General features: G+C 42.8%; 1 protein-coding gene across 5 annotated transcripts in view; it reads left to right on the top strand.

Annotated features, from left to right (window-relative positions):
* PDE4D (phosphodiesterase 4D) overlaps positions 1-20,656 on the top strand; it is a 622,159-nt gene that overhangs the window by 254,109 nt on the left and 347,394 nt on the right. Inside the window, exon 1 of one of the 5 annotated variants that reach the window (XM_080972593.1) lies at positions 3,463-5,589. The exons of 3 other annotated variants lie outside the window; for them this stretch is intronic. In XM_080972593.1, coding sequence (XP_080828719.1) covers positions 5,321-5,589 — 269 coding nt within the window. In that variant the 5' untranslated portion in view covers positions 3,463-5,320. Of the gene's footprint in view, positions 1-3,462; positions 5,590-20,656 lie in introns of those variants that run through there. One more of the 5 variants, XM_080972595.1, reaches the window with a different exon arrangement.

The raw sequence follows: 20,656 nt of genomic DNA, 5'->3' as shown, positions 1-20,656 counted from the left end.
GTCATTTGCATCTGTCTCTTTATGCCCTTAGAAGAAAAAAGGGCGAAAGCTACACAAAGCCCAGGGTGCAATGAATGAATATTATTTTCACTGCAAGGCATGTTTGGCTTGTAAAGGCCAGGGGGGGAAAGTTGCCTACGCAAATCACATTGCAAGGATTTTTTTCAGAGCCTAAGGTAAACATTCTGTGTTTAAATTGTCGATTGCTCATTGTGCAATGCTAGAAGAACTACTTGAAATTCAAGTTAAACTTTCACTTCCTCTTAGGGTGGACACAGCTTAGATCCATAACCCTTTGTCCTGGCAGAAGCCTGCTCTCGTCTCAATTGCTATCTGAGTGAATTTAACTTGGGAGTTTAATGGTATGTTATAAAATTTTCAGCATTGACATAAATAAGTAGATAAGGCTTATGTGTTCGACAGACTTTACAGTTCTTCAGATTTGTGATGATAGGCCACTAATGATTAATGGTGCTGTCATATACAATTGGCTAATATAGCAAAATATATATATACTTTCCATGGCTGTGTTATAACATTGTCAGGCTTTTAAATACACCAGCAATGATTTTTAATAAATACCAAGAGGATGTTTGCAATTAAAATTCAAACAAAGGACATTTTCTTCTTTTTCAACTTTGCTTTTTCTGGCAAGTAGATGAGTGCTAATGAAGGAACCTCCAACCAAAATTGGCTAGGACACGTATTTCTCTGTTCAGAAATATATATTCTTCTCACCCCAATGAAGACATATTATTTCAATATTTATTTATACTGGAACCTCCCAGTGTAGTATAATAATAATAATTATTATTATTATTATTATTATTATTATTTCCTTGCTAAACTTCTTCTGCTACTAATTTCCTCTTTCTAGGAAAGGAGCTCTTTAAACATGCCCCCACAACATGCAAGTTGATGGTTTGGTGGCTTGTATGTTGCTGCGTATGGATGGATGGATGGATGGATGGATGGATGCTGCTGCTGGTATGATAGAATGTTTAAGACCTAGTAGGAAGTTGAAGACCAGATCATTCCTTAGGCTAGCGGCACTACCTATGGTGATGTAAACAGCAGCTGACCTCGGGAATTGAAGTAGGTTGCAATGCCTGGCAGACGCCATCACCTGCAGTTCAGCTGAAAAGGCTATGCTTTATGAGGGGGTGAAAGGAGGCCTCATTCCCATCTGCATTTTCACCACCAGAGGCAGTCATGGGATCCAATGATAGGACACGTGTCTGGACAACACTCCCTGATCCTGTGGGAGTTGCTAAGCTCATGTAGTTCACAGAATCAGATTGGAAGCCTTTTCTGGGACTGGTCCTATCATTAGGCAAAGTGAGATGATTGCCTCAGGTGGCAGATGCTGAAAGAGGGAGACAGCAGGAGAAGCTCCCACAGCCATTCCCCTCTCTTGGAGAAGAAGATGCACCTTCTTGTCCTCCACCTCAGGAAGCAAACTATACTGGCCTGGCCCTGGCCTTTTCTGTTGCCTTGGCAACATTACTTGCTTGACACTGACTTGGCAACCCACAATACAAGCCTTACTAGTGAGTTGCTTCCAACCAAACCACTTGAGAAATCATAGCCTCAACAAGAAACAAGATGGATTTACTGTAAAATAATAATAATGAAAGAAGCAGCAGCAGCAACAACTGGTAATTTGTTGAGATTTAAATTTTATTGATCAAATGTCAATTTTCAAGGCAATAGATATCCATGTTCTTTAAGTACTTTGGTACAATAAATAACACATTTTTTAGTATTTTTTGCAATACTTGTTATGACTGGAATTGTCTGCATCATTTTCATACAATTTTAATACTAAACTATTATATCCAGTTACAAGAAACAAAATGGCATCTGGAATTTGGTTCTTATTACAAAATAGTTTATGCATGAATTTGATACTGACATGAGGGAGACTGCAGTCCTTTACACACTTACTTAGGAGAAAGTCTCACTGAAATCAATACTCTCAATTGACATGCACAGAATAGTCACTTTCAAGTAACTATCTGGTTCAGCACATATAGTCCAGAAAAGTCTGGATCCATAGCAGTAGTAGTAGTAGTAGTAAAGTTAATCTTACATTAAATAAATATACTCTAGTAAATAATAGTTTGGGAGAACTAAAGGCCAAGTTTCAGTAGAATCTGTAATCTGATCCCCTCTACAACTTTTGAAAATGATAAATGCACCTCTTTCATAAATGAAAAGTACTATATAAATACCACTACTGCTGCTGCTGCTCTTATTGCTAATGATAAACAGCACTTTACATTGATGTAAAAAGAAAATGCTGTACATGCTGAGGTTGAAGAGTTGTTAGCTCATGGTTACCTTCACTGACATCCAAAGCAGAAAAGTAATGGTGTTTATAAAAGCTTTTCCCTTTCCTGTGTAGCTAGGCAGCACTGGGTGCAGTCCTGAGAAATGAAGCCCTGAAATTTCATTCAAACTTCTTGCTGAAAAATATACCCATCCATCAAAAATAGCCAAAAGCAGCTGAAGCGTGCCCTTTATATAAAAGCTTTGAGCAAAGATGGATCTCTTGTTCAAAATGAGATCTTAAAGAGGAAGAGACATGGTGATTACATTAACTTAATTACTCTGAGCCATTCTGAAACAATAATTGTAACATTTAAGAAATAGTTAATGGTAACGGGAAGCCACCAGCTTGGGAATTAGCGATATCTAATTAGATGGGTTGTACACCAGATCCTGGCTTTTATGTTGGGCTTCTGAGGCACAGCAAGAGTTTCTCCTTTTTTTCTTTTCTGTCTTCAGGAGGCTGACTCAATATATTCTGGTGCTTGAGGTGGAAAACCTGTTGTTCTTTTATTTTGATTGTTCAAGAAAGCTTCCCAGTAGATCCCCCCCCCCATGAGTCAGATAAGAACGCAATAAGAGTCTTGCTAAATCAGGTGGAGGGTCCGCCTTGTTTCAGAATCCTCAAGTGTCCAGTCCTAGGCATCCCAGAGTTTGAAGGCAGTAGTTGTCCCCTACTGTTGTCGGGTGCTTCAGATTCCTGCCCCCCCCCCTTTTCAGTTCTGCGATATCGTTCTTTTAAATGAAGCAACTGGAAATGATCCCAAGCAGTTTCCCAACCCTGCTGTCCTTGATGACACCCCAATAACCCATCTCTTGAGAGGGCTGATTTGACTTCTTTGTGGCAAAGTCAAAAGTGCACTTTGATTAAACTTGGAGTAGTAGGGACGCGGGTGGCGCTGTGGTCTAAACCACAGAGCCTAGGACTTGCCAATCAGAAGGTTGGCTGTTCGAATCCCTGCGACGGGGTGAGCTCCTGTTGTTCGGTCCCAGCTCCTGCCAACCTAGCAGTTCAAAAGCACATCAAAGTGCAAGTAGATAAATAGGTACCGCTCTGGCGGGAAGGTAAACGGTGTTTCCGTGCGCTGCTCTGGTTCGCCAGAAGCGGCTTAGTCATGCTGGCCACATGACCCGGAAGCTGTCTGCCGACAAACGCCAGCTCCCTTGGCCTATAGAGCGAGATGAGCACCGCAACCCCAGAGTTGTCCACAACTGAACCTAACGGTCAGGAGTACCTTTACCTTTACCTAGTAAGGTAAATTAATCTGGGATGTTGAGCTAATAAGAACAAATTCTGGTTCAGACTAATGGGTCATCTAGTCCCACATCCTGTTCTCAGAATAGCCTACCAGATGACTTTGGGAAGGCCACAAGCAGAACATGAGAACAATAGCACTCTATTCACTTGTGATCCCCAGCAACTGGGGGGCCAAAGGCATTCCACCTCTCCCACTGACAGTAATCTACAGCCACCAGCTAGTGGTGCTAGTTGGTTAGGAAAAAAAGCCAGGTATCGTTAGGGTTAAGAATTATTTGTTCAACTCAACAATGCCTAAAGATGATCACAGTAGAGTGGACCAAAAGGGTCAAAAGGATCTGGAAAGGCAAGCCACATTACCATTATTATGGTTTGACAAAATCACAGTAGTATAATTGAACCGGTTACCAAAAATATTATTCTTATTTTTAAATATTCCATTAGAACATGGAAGTGTCGTAATGGACAAATTACAAAATAATATTATGCAATTCATCTGGAATGTCAAGCTCGATATTAGGAGAGAAGAAAAGAGTGGCACAATCCAGACAGATTTATAGAATGGCGAAGTTTGTGAATTACTGTATGGGAATCTACACTTTCAAGATGAGATGCAACCATATGTCTTGTTTTCACAAATTTAAGACTTTAAGATAATAATAATAATAAAGGAAACATCCCTATTATAACTGTTCTTTGTACATGTACGATACAGTCTGATGTTTTGTTTAAATATCTATAGAGATACACACACGCTCACTTGGACAATTAAAAGCATTATATTTCATCTTGTATTTTTTTCTAATCAAATATTTGTTCGCCTTCGGGAAAGTTGGGGTATGTGGATGCATTTGCTTATTTATTATTTATTTACTATTTGTTGTTTCTTTATTACACTTAATACACGCCATCATGCAATAGCTTTAAAACATGAAATGCCAAGATACAGCACTCTAATAAAACAATGTACAATCCCCCCATAAATGTTCTATCCAGCGCAGCATAATCCCCAGTCATTAACCCAAGCTGCAATGCCATATAAATCACAGGAGCTGAAAACAAGAAGAGCTGAAACAACCAGCAAAATGCAGTAGCTAACCCCCCGGCCCAAAAAATCTAACCAAAGCTCAGGTACTGTGGGGAGGAGGGTGGGACGGAAGTGCACCCTTGACATCCCCAGCCCCTCCCTTCAGAATGAGCAATAAACAGATGGAAATGATAGCCAAACATAACCAGCGTGCCAATGTTTAAGCCCTCCTCCCGGCCCTTTCTGTGTACATAATCAGGAGTCACTCTAGCAGCTGCAGTGCATTAGTTCCAGCAGTTTGACAGGCAGCCTCATTGCTCTGGCACAGGAGCTGTCGCTCCACGCTCTGCCTTCCTCTCTGTGTTCACTTGCAAGCAGAGCCGGCAGGAGTGAGCGGAGTCCGCCAGAGTGGACTGTCAGAGGAGTGGCAATGCCTACCAGCTTCGGCGGAAGAGTTAGCCTGCTTTCTCCCTTTGCACTTCGTTATATGGACAGAGACGCTCTGAGCGTAGGCAGAAGCATGCCGAAATCTGAATAGGCTGGATTGGAGTCGAAGCTCTGTATGGTTCCCCAGAACAAAATTAGCAGGAGGAAATACTTCTCTCTCTCTCTCTCTTTTAAAAAAGCAACAACTCCAGAGCAGCCAAAACAAATATCACGTTGCATTGTAGAGAGACTTCGCAAATATCAGTTGCTTTGGAAACATGGCTCAGCAAACAAGCCCAGACACCTTGACCGTACCTGAAGTGGATAATCCACATTGTCAAAATCCGTGGCTCAACGAGGATCTTGTGAAGACCCTGAGGGAAAACCTGTTGCAGCATGAGAAGCTCAAGACATCCAGGAAGTCTTCGTCTATTTCTCCTAAGCTGTCGCCCGTCATCTCCCCTCGAAATTCTCCAAGGCTCTTGCGCAGGATGCTTCTGAGCAGCAACATACCGAAACAGCGGCGGTTCACAGTGGCACATACCTGGTAAGAACAGGACTGTACCTGCCTCCTCTCTCCCCTGTCTCCAAGTTTGGAATGATATCTCATTTTGCATGGGTGGGGAAACATGAGCTGGAATTTTAATGGAAAATCCCTTTTAAAAAATCACAAGCAGAGTCACAGAAGCCATGGGCATGTTTCCATACCTTTAACAGCAGTAATAGATTAGGCAAGAGACCCAGTTCCCTTATGCTGAAGCTGCTTCTGATATTGATTGAAATGAATGCCATTCCAGATAACAAAAGGAGAAGCCAGCAGGGCTGTACTGACTTTTCTCATTTCTTTTCCCAAGTTTATCCTTGATCCTTCCTCCTTTCTCTGGACAGATTTAAGGGAGGAATGTGTGAAAAGAAAGCATGGTCTGACTCACTGCTAAAAGTTGATTTAAATTCTCTTCCCTCTCCCCAGTTGTTGTATTGGGTGTACAAGGGGGAGATGGGGGACCCACATCAGAAGTAGGTGGGTGTGGAGATGGTGAGCAAAACTGTACATCTCTAGGTCCTTGTATTGAAATAATTGTTGTGGGAAGTGAGAAAGGAGATATTTTGTCAGTGGAAGAGCCTTTTAGTTGCACTCTGATTATGAAATATGGGGGGGGGGTTGTATTTGTGCATGAGTACAGTTAGATTAGAAGCAGACAGATGTTTTGCTCTATTTTATCCATCTTTGTGCATTTCTTTCTTTTCTAGTAAAACCTGTTATTTAGGTGTTTCTCTGAGAATAGTCCATTGACTTTTGCACTGATTGTTTCTTTCTTCTTTCTTTTTGCATAGTCTTGCTTTTTGTTGGCTACCAGTCATTCAAACATTTTCTTTTGGGGAAAAAATAAAAATAAAATGTGGCGCAGAGAATGGTGATGTCGTAGAAAGGGAAGAATGACAAGCCTAGAGTAGTTTTTTTTTTTTTTTAATTAATACAAATGTAATCATTTTAATTAAATGAAGAAGAGTGTTTTAGCCTAAAGGGCATGCATTGCTGTTTGTATGACAGGTATGCACTGATTCATTACCTGAGGCTGCATGTCCAGAAAGGAAACTTAAGATGGAGATGGAAGAATACTTGTAGAAGCTAAGACCAAACTGCTACTTAATGGAAACATGTATTTCAATGAAACATAGATTTCAATGAGACATAGGGTTTTACCTTTGAAAGTGTAACTTGGCATGAAGCCAATAGGAAATGATGTGTGACTTGTGGATAGAAAGCATATAAGATTCAAGATGCATCAAGGGAAAGACCCAGAACTTACTATCAGGAGCTAACAGGGTTAGAACTCGGACCGCATTGTTCTTCCCACCACAGGTATCCTGTGTGTTGAGTCACCAGGGAACATCTCCCTAGCCAGTAAAGGATTTTCAGGTACTGCGATTTCACCAACCCTACTTAGTCATTGGCCCACCACAGCAGGAAGAGTTACAAAGGCTTTTTGTTCAGGATGGGATTTTACTTGGGCAGTGATAAGTCTCCCCTGCCTTGGCTTGCTCTCTACCCTCAGACTCCCAGCTCTGATTCCTGGCTTCTTCCCTACCCCCTACACCACCCTGTTATTTTGATCCCCGACTCCTGCTTCCTGGCTCCGACTCAATGGCTGCCTAAGACTCAAAGATGGCACCCACCCATAGGAATATCCAGGGGCTGCCATCATGTGCCTGTGGGTTCAAAAGAACGTTGATATCTTTCGCTGGCATCCAAGAGCAGCCAGTAAGGCAGCACAGGTAAGGCCCATTGCTCTCCTGGCTTCCCAACATGGTGGGGTGCTGCTTATTGAGAAGGGGTGCGGAGGGGCAAGGCACAGGAAGCTGGGCACAGTGTGGTGGTGCACATCAGCAGGAGCATTGGATTGGCTCCACCACACCACAGTCCCCACATGCCTCACCCCTCCACTCTCAGTAAGCAGCAGAGATCATGTCGGGAAGCTTGGAGAGCAATGGAGCCTCATCTGCATTGCCTCACTGTCTGCTGCTGGTACCTACAAAAATCTCTGAGTTTTGGGAGATGCTGCTGGCATCTATGAAGTCACTTGTTCATGGAAGTGAGGGCTATCCATGGCTACTAACCATAATGCTTATGCTCGGCCTCCACAGTTGGAGTACTTCTGAATATCAGTTGATGGAAACCGTAAGAGGGGAGAGTGCTCTGGTGCTTGAGTATTGCTTGAGAGATTCCCACAGGCAACCGTTCAGCCACTGTGAACAGGATGCTAGACTAGATGGCCTGATCCAACCAACTCTTCTTATGTTCTTACATTTTAATGAATGTATTAAAGTAGATGAAATATGTCTCAAGCTGACTTGGGGGGGGGGGGAGGAGAGAAAAAGCTTGAATCAAATTGGGGTCTAAACGTTAAAATTCCGCGAAGCATGATAGTATGAACTAGTTTGACACAGCAGCTTTGTATCATGACTATGAACATATTAGAAAGGCATAACTTTTGAATACTCATTTGGAAATATAATACATCAACTTGATTAGAAGTCACAAGTCATCCTCAGTGGTCTATTAGAAACATGCATACACGACATAACATGTACAAAGGATGCATCAATTTGAAATATGCTGTATAATGAGAACTAAGGGGAAAATAAAGAAATATGAATCACAAGGCCTGCAATTAACATAAATATACTGTAATTATAATGTTATTAAATAACTAAGAATATTAAAACAAGATTAAAATAATTTAAATTGGATTGTTGTGGAATTAAGTATTAAGCTTCTGAATCTGAAGGTCTCATGTCGTCATCTTTAGTAGGAGTCACTGATAAACCCAAAGAGATGTTTTGTTGTTGTTGTTGTGTAGTCGTTTAGTCATGTCCGACTTTTCATGACCCCATGAACCAGAGCACGCCAGGCACTCCTGTCTTCCACTGCCTCCTGCAGTTTGGTCAAACTCATGTTCGTAGCTTCAAGAACACTGTCCAACCATCTCTTCCTCTGTCGTCCCCTTCTCCTTTTGCCCTCAATCTTTCCCAAAATCAGGGTCTTTTCCAGGGAGTCTTCTCTTCTCTTCTCTTCTCTTCTCTTCTCCTCTCTTCTCTTCTCTTCTCATGAGGTGGCCAAAGTATTGGAGCCTCAGCTTCAGGATCTGTCCTTCCAGTGAACACTCAGGGCTGATTTCCTTAAGAATGGAAAGGTTTGATCTTCTTGCAGTCCATGGGACTCCAGCACCATAATTCAAAAGCATCAATTATTTGGCGATCAGCCTTCTTTATGGTCCAGTTCTCACTTCCATACATCACTACTGGGAAAACCATGGCTTTAACTATACAGACCTTTGTTGGCAAGGTGATGTCTCTGCTTTTTAAGATACTGTCTAGGTTTGTCATTGCTTTTCTCCCAAGCAGGGGTCTTTTAATTTCGTGACTGCTGTCACCATCTGCAGTGATCATGGAGCCCAAGAAAGTAAAATCTCTCACTGCCTCCATTTCTTCCCCTTCTATTTGCCAGGAGGTGATGGGACCAGTGGCCATGATCTTCGTTTTTTTGATGTTGAGCTTCAGACCATATTTTGCGCTCTCCTCTTTCACCCTCATTAAAAGGTTCTTTAATTCCTCCTCATTTTCTGCCATCAAGGTTGTGTCATCTGCATTTCTGAGGTTGTTGATATTTCTTCCGGCAATCTTAATTCCGGTTTGGGATTCATCCAGCCCAGCCGTTTTACATGACCCCAAAGCCTTGATTATGCAGATTTTTTAATCCACTGAAAATCATCCCCCCCCCCCCGCTGCCATACCACAAGCTGCTGTTGAAATCCCATTGGTTTCAAAAACAGTTTGCCATGTTGCATAGAGATGGGGCAGTGGACATCTGCTTAGGAAACAGAAGCCCAAAATCATATTGGACATACAGAACAAGCCACACCTCTAGCCAAATTCTCTGGAAGACAATTGGTAATTGCCCCCAATTACCACTTCTATGCTAGGATGGTTTGTTTGGCATCATGGACAAAATAGCTGTCAGATTAGAGCTGATTTCAAGGATGATTTCTTGGGAAATTATTCCTGTTTCTGATATATCTTGACTCTAAAAGTGGGGTGCATAAAGTGTCTGTTAAACTCAGTCCTATATTATATTGTGATATTGACACTGGCAGACGTCATGCTTTCACCCGAGCTGAAAATATGTTGGGGAAGAAATTACAAATGTAATACTGCGTGGTATTCTTTCCATGTATTGATCTCTGGTCACTCTGGAAGGAGAATATGAAAGTGAAAATTGCAGTTTGATCGCTGAGATCATCTGGACTGCTGTTAGGCCATGTTCACAGCACACATTTAAAGCACTATGATACCACTTTGAACAGTCATGGCTTCCTCCAAAGAATCCTGAGAGCTGTAGTTTGATAAAGGTGCTGGGAAACCCAGCCAGATGGGTGGGGTATAAATAATAAAGTATTATTATTATTATTATTATTATTATTATTATTATTATTAAGAAACCCTATTCCCCATTCCAGAACTACAGTTCCCAAAATTCCATTTGAAGAGGGATTGATTGTCAAACTACTCTGGAAACTGTAACTCTGAGAGAGGAATTGGCGTCTCCAAACAACTCTAAGCTCCCAGAATACTTTGTGAGAAGCCATGGCTATTTAAAGTGGCATCATAATGTTTTAAATGTGTGGTGTGAATAAGGCCTTAGTTGTCCCCCATATCTCTGAAGCCGGATTGGCCTTAATGAGGGCTCCATCTGCACTATACGTTTAAAGCACTATTATACAGTCATGGTTTCCTCCAATGGATACTGGGAACTGTAGTTTGTTAAGGGTGCTGAGAGTCGTTAGAAGACCCCTATTCCCCTCACAGCACTGCAGCTTCCCAGAATGGTAGTTCTGTTTCAGGAATAACAATTCTCAGTAGCCTTAACAACCACAGTTTCTGGGATTCTTTGGGGGAAGCCATGAGTGCCTAACTTGGTATGATGCTGCTTTAAATCTATAGTGCAGATGGGATCTAGAAATTGAGCAATTAGTCACGCCAGTCCCATGTTGCAGAATACACGCTGTGCAATACTGTCCCAGCAGGCGCCCTTGCTTTTGACTTTCAGGCATCCCTTGAGGACTTTTTCATCCTGACAGGTTTATTCAGTTGGATATATAGATGATATAGATCTTCATTCATTTTAGATGAGCCAGTCATTCTTGTGATTATTTTGCATTCTTATACGATATGTTATGATGTGTGCCGCCTTGATATTTTAGGTGAGTGGGTGGTGTAGAAATACGTCTGCAAATAAAAATAAACAGAATTGCTGGATATGTTGGAAATGAATTGCAAGTGAAATGTTGGTTAAATGAAATGTCTGTTAATGCATTGCTCTTTAGAACTGAAAAATTTCCAAGTAAAGTAATTCTCAGCAAACAAGAATTCTTCTGAGGCTTCCTTTAAAACAGAGGAACAGCATCTCCATGACACTTTTATTGCTGGATGCAAACAGAGGCTGTAACTTCTGCTGTATGAGTTGCTAATGAGTCACAGGATAAGCATGGGATTCTTTGTCACGTCTTTTTGAATTAATAAAGATGGTCCTTTTATACTGTTACTTTGGGGCTGCTTCCCTCAAATCACAGTGCTGGTGCAAGACCTATGGTAGCAAATGAGAACTATATTGCAGCCTTATAAGTGCGACCAACAACAAAACACTGCAGTGTGAAGTGTTCCCACTTTAGCCAGTCAGTTAGCCATGCCATCCTTCCATTCCATTCCATTCCATTCCATCCTTCCAACCAGCAATTTCTGTCCAGCCCATCAGTCTTCTGTGGCCACTGAGCATGCTTGGTCTTTCTTGAGTTGTTTTTGATTCTCCCCAGCTATTTTTTTTCTAAAGGATTTTAATACCAAGGATTTTCCAGAGCCCACCAATACCTGCCTCTTTGATTTGTAAGGCGCCATTTTGGCTACATAAGGAATGATCACTCAGAGAATGAATTTATATTAGTACATAGAGCAGGAGCCAACATTAAGCCCTCCAGAAGTTATTAGACTCCAGCTCCCATCAGAGAATGGGAGCTTTGGCCTAGAGAATGTGGCCAAAGGTCAGGGCTGATGGAAGTTATAGTCCAGGACTTCTGGAGGTCATCTTGTTGATGACCTCTGGTATATAAGATAACCTTTTCTCTTCAGCCTTGTCTTCCCATCCTGCTGTGACAAGCTTCCCTCCCTCTGGTCTCCCATAACCAGGAGAGGCATGAAGAGAGCAAAGACGTTAGCTTCACACAGACACAAGTCTCAGATTGCTTGGGGAAAACCCTGGAGAGGAGGGAATTGGGCAGCTGTTGGGAGGCAGGGACCTTCAGTCTCAGAAACTGCTTCATGGAGGCAAGAACTCCTAGAGATAAGTTGCTGTGCTGATTTGGCCTGACTCACCTGTGCAGATCCTGTTTTTGCTAATAAAGAGTGAACTCCATCTTGCTCGGTGCAATTCACAGCTGGCTCACTCCTGTCAGTATACCCCATGGCCCTATGAATAGGCTTTGAGTTTAGACATGATGAGCTTTTTAGCAAACCAAGTTATTTATCTCTTTCCCCCTGTCCGTTTTCATAATAGCTGGCAGTGGTTACACATTGTAACTTTATACCAGAAGAACTGTCTTAGTGGATCAAGGCAATGATCTATCCTGCTGGAAATCCTGTTTACTGCTGTGGTCAGTTGGAGATGTTTGAGGAATCTTATTAAAGCACAGGCGTCTGACAGTATACACCAGCCCCTGTCAAATTGCATCCAGCCTCTGGCAATTTAAAATGTAAAGATACTCTGCAACTCTTAGAGAAGGGCTGCTGAAATGTCTGTTTCTTGACAACTTGTCTGGGTCTGAGTTTTAGCTCGTTTACACTGTTGACCATCAATGTCAGACAGAAGGAAGTTCCCACCGATCAATATAGTCATTAACAATGTTTCCCAACTGTGCTCTGTCTATATTCTTTTTGAATCAGGGTGGGCTGAACTATACACAAACCTTAGAATGCCAGCACCACTGAATTATACATGGTCCTTTTGATATTCACTATATTGATTTCCTTCTGAGTCCTAATAATTCTTTCTACCAGCTAAAGAGGCTTAAGCTCTATCAACAATAAATTGCAAGGCTGTTCTTCCATAGCAGCAATAATTAATTCATTACCATCAATTTTGCATTTTTGGATCGTGAATGCCATCTGGCCTTGTAAATATGTCCACTCTCTTTGTGCTACTGGAACATTCTGTAACTCCATCATTCAATGTAGATCCTTTGTTCAAATTCATTGGGCAGAGTTTGGGTAAGTTAGATACCTTGGTAATGCAAACATTAACAACATCAATTCTATCTAACTAACTAGAATACATAGTTTCAATATCAGGGTTGGCCCAAGACATTGCACTGCTTGAGTGAAATGACAAGACAGTGCCCTTTCAATCCATATGCAGAAACCAACCAGACTGGTAGTTTGAGAGGTGCTGGTAAAGAGGCATCAGGCTAGCTTAAGGGTACCGGGAAGACCACATGTCACACACAACTCTGTTCTTCAGCTCTCCATCACCACTCCCTGTCTCTCAGCACCTGGGAAGTACAACTACTATCTCATGCTGCTTAATGGTAGGGCTGGCCCACTTTAATTTGCTGTGAAATATTTGGAAACAAATCAAAGGCTACTAGACATGGTGCTAATATATTACCTCTGGGATCTGGATAACAGTAGCCGGGGAGCAATAGCAGTGGAAGAGGATTGTCGTGTTCATGCTCTGCTTGTGGGCTTTCCATAGGCATTTGGTCAGCCACAGGGGGAAATGGGATGTTAGACTTGATCTAGCAGGGCTCTTCTTAGGTTCTTTAAAATGGCTGGTTAGAAAAGAGGGGAGGGGGAAATGAATGCTCAAGACAGGTTGGAGGAGTTCCATGCGCACCATCTAATAATCTGTACTGTTCAGAAGTGACAGCGGTGAGGCCCCATTGTGGTTGCAGTTGTGGCCATGGCATGGGGTAGTTGTCTTCTAATAAAGCCACAGGGCACCTTGATGGCAAGATATTAAGGCTCTGCTGATCACTTTTGAGAAACTCTGCCACTGTCCATCCAGTCATTGATGACCAGTGCAGTGGGGAGCAGGATCTTGCTGGTGGGCTGCATCCTGACCACTATTTTGATAAGTGAGCAGGGGCCACCCACCTGTCGGTCACTGACATGACAAAGGCACCAGGTAGTCCAAACTTGTTGGTTTTTCAATCCTTTGCAAACATGGCTCGATCCAATCCTGCAGAGGAAAATGGTTTGCCCCAGTGGTTTCAGTTCAAAACACAGAAACATTTTCCCTTCCCAGGTGTGTCTCAAGCCGTGGCTGCCCCATTGTTGGCTTGAAATCAAGCCAGTGATTCAAAGGAATTTTTGCACTTGCAGTAAGCCCTGCTTGGGGTTTACTGCATCTGCCATCTCATTTGGGCTTCCTGTAAGCACCAATCAGCTGGTTGGTATTAACAGCATGGAGCATGTGGAGGTCCCAACTGGGAACTCCGTGGTGCAGCTGATCCCATTGGAGTTTGCTGTCATCCCATATCAGCTGATTGACACTAAGAGCATGCCTCACTTGCCAAGGAACAATTTGGAGCACACTTTAAGGCTGGCACATGATATCAGGTGTGGGGCAGGTAGGTGTGGTTTGCAGAAAATGGCTTAATGGGGCAGATTGTGACCCAGGCCATACCCAGCTTGGCTTGTGGGCCTCTGCAGATCTTGGACAGCCTTCCATCCTACATACATATCTCTGGCAGGGGAGGGAGCTTACCTTACTTTTCAACAAGATCTGCAAGGTGGCTATTGAAAAGAATATTTAGCACTAGGAAGTATTAACAAAATACTACAGTTATTAAACATTTGATTTTTAAGTGAGTGGCCTTTATCTTCTTCTGCTGTTAAGTTTTTAAAATAAGTTTTATGCCTCTCTTTTTATGCCACAACTTTAATAATGTAGGAACTGTTTACCCTTACACATAAAAGCTAACATAAGGGAAGAGCAGTTTCATATATACTTTTCCCTTCTTGAGAAGCCCTCTGAGTCTGATCGAAGATCAGTGCTGTAAAAATAAGCCTGGCAATCATCACCTGTAAAAAGGTGTTGTCACAATTAGTATCTCGTGAACGCTTTTTCAAAGTCTGAGTACACAATATTGACCAGATTACTAATACCCTCAAAAGCATGTTATTCCATGGCCTCTGCTGAAATTGATCACATTTTAAAAACACAGCTATGTTTCCTGAACAAATGAGGCACTGCACCAGCAGATAGGAGAATAAAGTCCAACAATTGCCACAATGGTGTATTATCTAAGCATATGGCACTGTGCTGCTGTCAGGAGATTACATGCGACGGACATTGTGTTGGTGCTGCTGCATTGGCAATAACTACTGTGACCACGTACAGCCTAAGCACATTATTATATGCAGTGGAGATGGTTGTTAAGAGTAGGGGAAGAACTGAGGGTGGTACCTGCAGCATCCTACAAGCATTTCTGCTGTCATGGAGGAGCCAGCTGAGTTGGTGCAAGTCTGTGTACCTGATATTTGCAAGGTAGCTACCAATATTTTGAGTTCTGTCTTTTCTTGTGTTTTTCTTCCTCTTCATACCTTTTCTAAACTTAAGTGTGCAAACTACATTTGAAGAGTTATATTTAAAAGTTATATTTGTAACATTTGTTGATGCATTGGAAATGATGAATTGGCTAGGTTTATAGTTTGATCATTGTAAATAAACCAGTTGGTGTTTGCTAGCGTGGGTGCATTTAATTACCTTTGTGGATCATTGTCTGGATCTTAGCAACAAGCTTCAGATCCACACACTCCCTCCTGTTAAGGGTTGCTAACTTAGGCTGCCACCCTTACTGCATCTACTCAGAATTAAGTTTTATTGAATTCAATAGGGCTTACTCCAAGGTACGTGGTATTAGGATTTCAGTCTTAGTCTTGAAAGCTCTGCTGAATTTCCTAGTTCTATCAAACTACCGTACAAAATGTGAAATAACCTACTTAATGGCTTCATTTTGCAGGAGGAGCCTACATATGTTTTTTTAAAGCCTTGTGTTTTGGAGATTGGAAGGGGATGGAGGGCAGGAAGTAAGCAGGGAAATGAGTATGCCCTTCTGTAGTACCATAACATCAGTACTTTAGAAATATACAAATGAATAACGAAAAGATAAAGCATGATTCTATTAAAATGGGTTTCGTTCCCAAACTTGGATCTCTAGCTGTTTCTGGACTACAATTCCCATCATCCCTGACCACTGGTCCTGCTAGCTAGGGATGATGGGAGTTGTAGTCCAAAAACAGCAGGAGACCCAAGTTTGGGAAACACTGGAACATTCCTCAGCCATCATGTGCAGGAAAACCATTGGGAACAGACATCTATGCCTCTTAATAAGGCTAAGGTGCCATTCCAAAGCTATATTTACATGTCCAGACCCATCATCAGGGACTGGCATAGTTGGGCATCCTGTCAAGCCATGCCACTGCTGCCTCATGCCCCACCCCTGTGGATATGTTTAATTAGTGAGTGGCCATGGCAGGGCTCTTGAAAGGGAGCTGAACTCATGGTTGGCTCTCATCTATGATTGCCCCCACCCTGGTATACAGTTGTACCTTGGAAATTGAACAGCTTAGTTCCTAAATGATTTGGCTCCCAAATGTCGCAAACCCGGAAGTGACTGTTCCAGTTTGCGAACTATTGTTGGAACCTGAATGTCCGACAGGGCTTCTGTGGCTTCTTATTCCGGAATGGATTCCGTTTGACTTCCAAGGTACGACTGTATTGCCCAAAATGTAATGCTCCCAAATGATGTCTGGTCAAACACTGCATGCTGGGAACTTCTGTGTGATGGGTGGCCACTGTGGATCAGAGCCAAGCAGTTGCTCACCTCACATTCAGAAATGCTGCCACTGGGGAGGGGAATGAAGCAAGTGACCACCAGCAGAGGAAATGTGCAGTGGTGCCTAACACCACCAAGCAGAGGCCCAGGTTGCCATCAGATGTGAGCCCAACAGCAGTGATATGCTTAGGGCCAGGTGAATCCTGGCACCAGCCTCATCTCTAGCCTTAGAAATAATATTCTACTAGAGACCAACATCAAATCCATTCTATGCCTGTTCGTTTAACTGCCCCTTTTCCTGCTACATTTCCTTAATTCACTTATTAGATATCTCATCCTGTCTTCCCTGTCTGAAATGTCCTTTCTATTAGTTTTTCTATTCAGCTAACAAAATCAACACTACATAAAGCAATGACACTAAGTCAATTCAAAACAATAACAATAAAGATGAGGACCCCATGATGACAAGTCAGAATAACCTGACAGGGAAATAGTAACCCTCTTTCTCCCAAGACCAAGATGCTTTCTTTTGTTAGATATATTTATTTTTGTATACATTTGCAGCCACATAAGACCATAAGAAAAAGCAGAGACATCACCTTGCCAACAAAGGTCCGTATAGTTAAAGCTATGGTTTTCCTAATAGTGATGTATGGAAGTGAGAGCTGGACCATAAAGAAGGCTGATCGTGGCAGAATTGATGCTTTTGAATTATAGTGCTGGAGTCCCATGGACTGCAAGGAGATCAAACCTATCCATTCTTAAGGAAATCAGCCCTGAGTGCTCACTGGAAGGACAGATCCTGAAGCTGAGGCTCCAATACTTTGGCCACCTCATGAGAAGAGAAGACTCCCTGGAAAAGACCCTGATGTTGGGAAAGATGGAGGGCACAAGGAGAAGGGGACGACAGAGGATGAGATGGTTGGACAGTGTTCTCGAAGCTACCAGCATGAGTCTGACCAAACTGCGGGAGACAGTGGAAGACAGGAGTGCCTGGCGTGCTCTGGTCCATGGAGTCACGAAGAGTCGGACACGACTAAACGACTAAACAACAACAAGACCCTAAGACAAGCCTGATGTTTCAGGCCAATGGCCCATGTAGTTTAACATCGCATTCTCACAGTGGCTGACCAGATGCCTGTGGGAAACCTGCAAGCAATATTCAAGCACAAGAGCACTCTCCCCTCCTGTGTTTTCCAAAAACTGGTATTCAGAAGCATTGCTTATTATGCCTTGACTTTTTGATAACATGGGAACTGTGGACCTCTAGTGAGATGTTGTTCCACTTGTAGATGGAGCCAACCTTACCATTGGACAAGGTGAGGCAATTGCTTCAGGCAGCAGCCCACCTCCTTAGCCCCCTCACCCTTTCTCTCTATTGGCGATTGGAACTGTGTGTGTCATAGGCCTAACATACACTCCCTAAACTAGCCTGCTGCCTCAGGTGAATGGGAGGATGCTGTCCCATTGCCAGTGCTGAAGGAAGATTGAATTTCGTGTTCAGTCAGTTTCTGTTCATAGAATTGGAGGCCACCATCTTGCCCTCAGGCTCAGGCAGCACAACGACATGGGACAGCCCTGCTTCTATTCTTCTACTTATTATTAAAACCTGTATACCACTCTTTATCCATAGATCTCAGGGCAGTTCACAACATAAAATTACAATATAAAAAACACAAAGTATATAAAAACAAGAACAAGATTTATACAGGCTCCCATCCACTACCACTTTTTGCTTACTGAAGTTCTTAAGAAGCAAGGCACACATCTTCAGTATGACCAGGGCTTGCTCCAGGCTTGAATGGGCCCTTGGCATAGTGCCACTGATGACACTCTCCAGTACTGACTGGGCCTCCAGTGCCTCTTCCCCCATTCCTTCAGCCTCCCCAACTTTGCTGCTGCTGGTCTCAGCTACTTGGGCCTTCCATGAACTGCAGCCACAAGGTCATTCAGCTACCAGAACTAGCCTAGTGGTGCTGGGATGGGGGCCGAGAGGCTGTCCAGAGCCAATCCCAGCAGTTTTGTGCCAGCTTTTACTGGGTGAACACCAGGGGGCCTGAGTGGCAGCAGGCCCCACCAGCAATGTCATAAGGGCTCAGTGTCATCATGAGGCCAAGCAGAGTAGATGTCAAGTTTCATGGGCCTTTCTATAGAGTATGGGCACCAGCAGCTGCCCCCAACATACCAGATGCTGAAACACTGGACCTGATAATACCCAGCTGGAGCCTATCAAATATTCAGAAGAACCATCCACAGTCACAGCACAAGTGACAGCTGCTCTTGCTAAAAAGAAAGAAGAATCTGTAAAAATGTTCCTTGAGGCATACTAAGTCTGCTCTCTCTCGAGCAAAGGCAGCATGAAAATATACTGTAAGCAGGGGGTTTTTTTATAAAAAGAAAAGAAAGGAAATACACAATTGCCAGAGTTGGTGACATGTCATTTCAAGTTAGAAGAACTCTTGCAACATCTACATAGGGGTGTATAATATGCTCTTCAAATTTGTAATGTTTCTGTTTTCCACCATTAATTACTTCTAGGCAGGCAGGTAGGGATGGTACCCAAGTGATGTCACAGTGAACCATTTCATAAGAAAAAGAAACATTTAGTACCAGTATTCTAACTTTTAAAGCCCTGTGCATTGCATCAAAGAAAGTCTTTGAAATTCATTGACCAAAGTGACACTTGGGAATCGTCTGCTAGATCACCATCATTCAGTCGTATCAGTCTAACTGACAGTGGTTTTGCCAGTGTTACAAAGAATTACCAGTATGTATGAGCTAAATTGGAATCATAGACGGGCAATGTTTAGATAAGCTTCCCCTATTCTGATGCCGTTCAGTTGGAGCATTGCTGCTTCCAACTGTGGAAGTAAAGCACAGCCATCATAGCTAGTAGCCAGTGATATCCCTCTCCTCCATTAATTTGTCTAAGCCTCTTTTAATGCCATCCAAATTGGTGACAGGAGTGCCTGGCGCACTCTGGTCCATGGGGTCACAAAGAGTCGGACATAACTAAATGACTAGACAACAAAAGTTGGTGGCCATCACTGGCTCCTGGGTGAGTGAGTTCCATAGTTGGACTATGTGCCACATGGAGACGTATTTTCTTTTATCTGTCCTAAATCTTACAACATTCAGCTTCATTGGATGTCCACAAGTTTTGAGAGTTCTAGCGTTACAAATGAAGTAATACATGCTGCTATATAAAGATGGGATAAGGTGGGGGAGTAAGGACATTCAGTCTAAAATTGCCGAACTACACCAGTGGGAATGCACAGCCACCTACCCACTCGCCATGGTGCTACTGTATATATAAGTATGCATACACATAAGAGATATTTTAGTCTTCTATTACAGGTTTCAAATAATAGTTGATGCTGAGCGCTTAGGAAAGGGGCATCCGGCAGGGTGTACCATTTCAGGTTGAATTCCAGTATCAACCCACATCCCCACCCATGGTAAACGTTCTCGGCTTTACTTAAGCAGTAAGATACCAAGGTGATAAGTGCTTGCTAACAAAAAGCTGTTGGTAGGGTGTCTCTTTAATGCTTAGGAATGCAGCCTGCTTAATGACATTGATAAAGTAAGCTGTCGCCTACGGACTTTTGCTTACTATACATTGCTCCGTACACATACTTGATTCTTACTTCCTAATAAAAACACAGGAGCTGCTATTTATAACCAAATGAAACAGGTTTCAGCGGAAGTTGCTTCCCAAGGCAAAATCTAATTTCCACTCCAGAAAATATTTCAATAGTAGAAATGTATTTCAGCTCTGTTGTTGAGCAAAAGGAGCATGGGTGTAGCCAGGATTTTTGTTGAGGGGGGCAGACCTTTTGTTGGGGGGCAGAAGTTTGCTGTGTATTTTTATTGATTTGGGGGGGGGCAGCTGCCCCTTCCTATCCTCAAGGCTACATCCATGTCTAGGAGTTTGTTCTTCCACAGCCAAAGGGCACAATTGATGCCTGCCTGGAGAGAAAAATCAGAGGACTGCTCAATGCACCTCAGGCAGAGTGCATGGTATCCCGGGACAGCTTGCAGGTCTCCAGTGGGCTCCTATACTTACTCCATCTGCATCTAGGAGCTGCCATTTTTGTTTCCCACAATGCCCCAGCGTGATGCTCTGGGGAAATGTAGACGGTTCCCAGGTCCAGCTGTTAGGCATAACCCAGTTAAGCTAGAGGAGGCCCACCCAGTGTAGGGTACTTTGCTTGAGGGTCCACA

This window comes from Podarcis pityusensis, assembly GCF_964106645.2.
Source record: "Podarcis pityusensis genome assembly, chromosome: 11".
In the NCBI taxonomy this organism is placed as follows: domain Eukaryota; kingdom Metazoa; phylum Chordata; class Lepidosauria; order Squamata; family Lacertidae; genus Podarcis; species Podarcis pityusensis.
The sequence above is the reverse complement of the archived record's forward strand: the minus strand, read 5'-3'. Positions and strand labels throughout refer to the sequence as shown.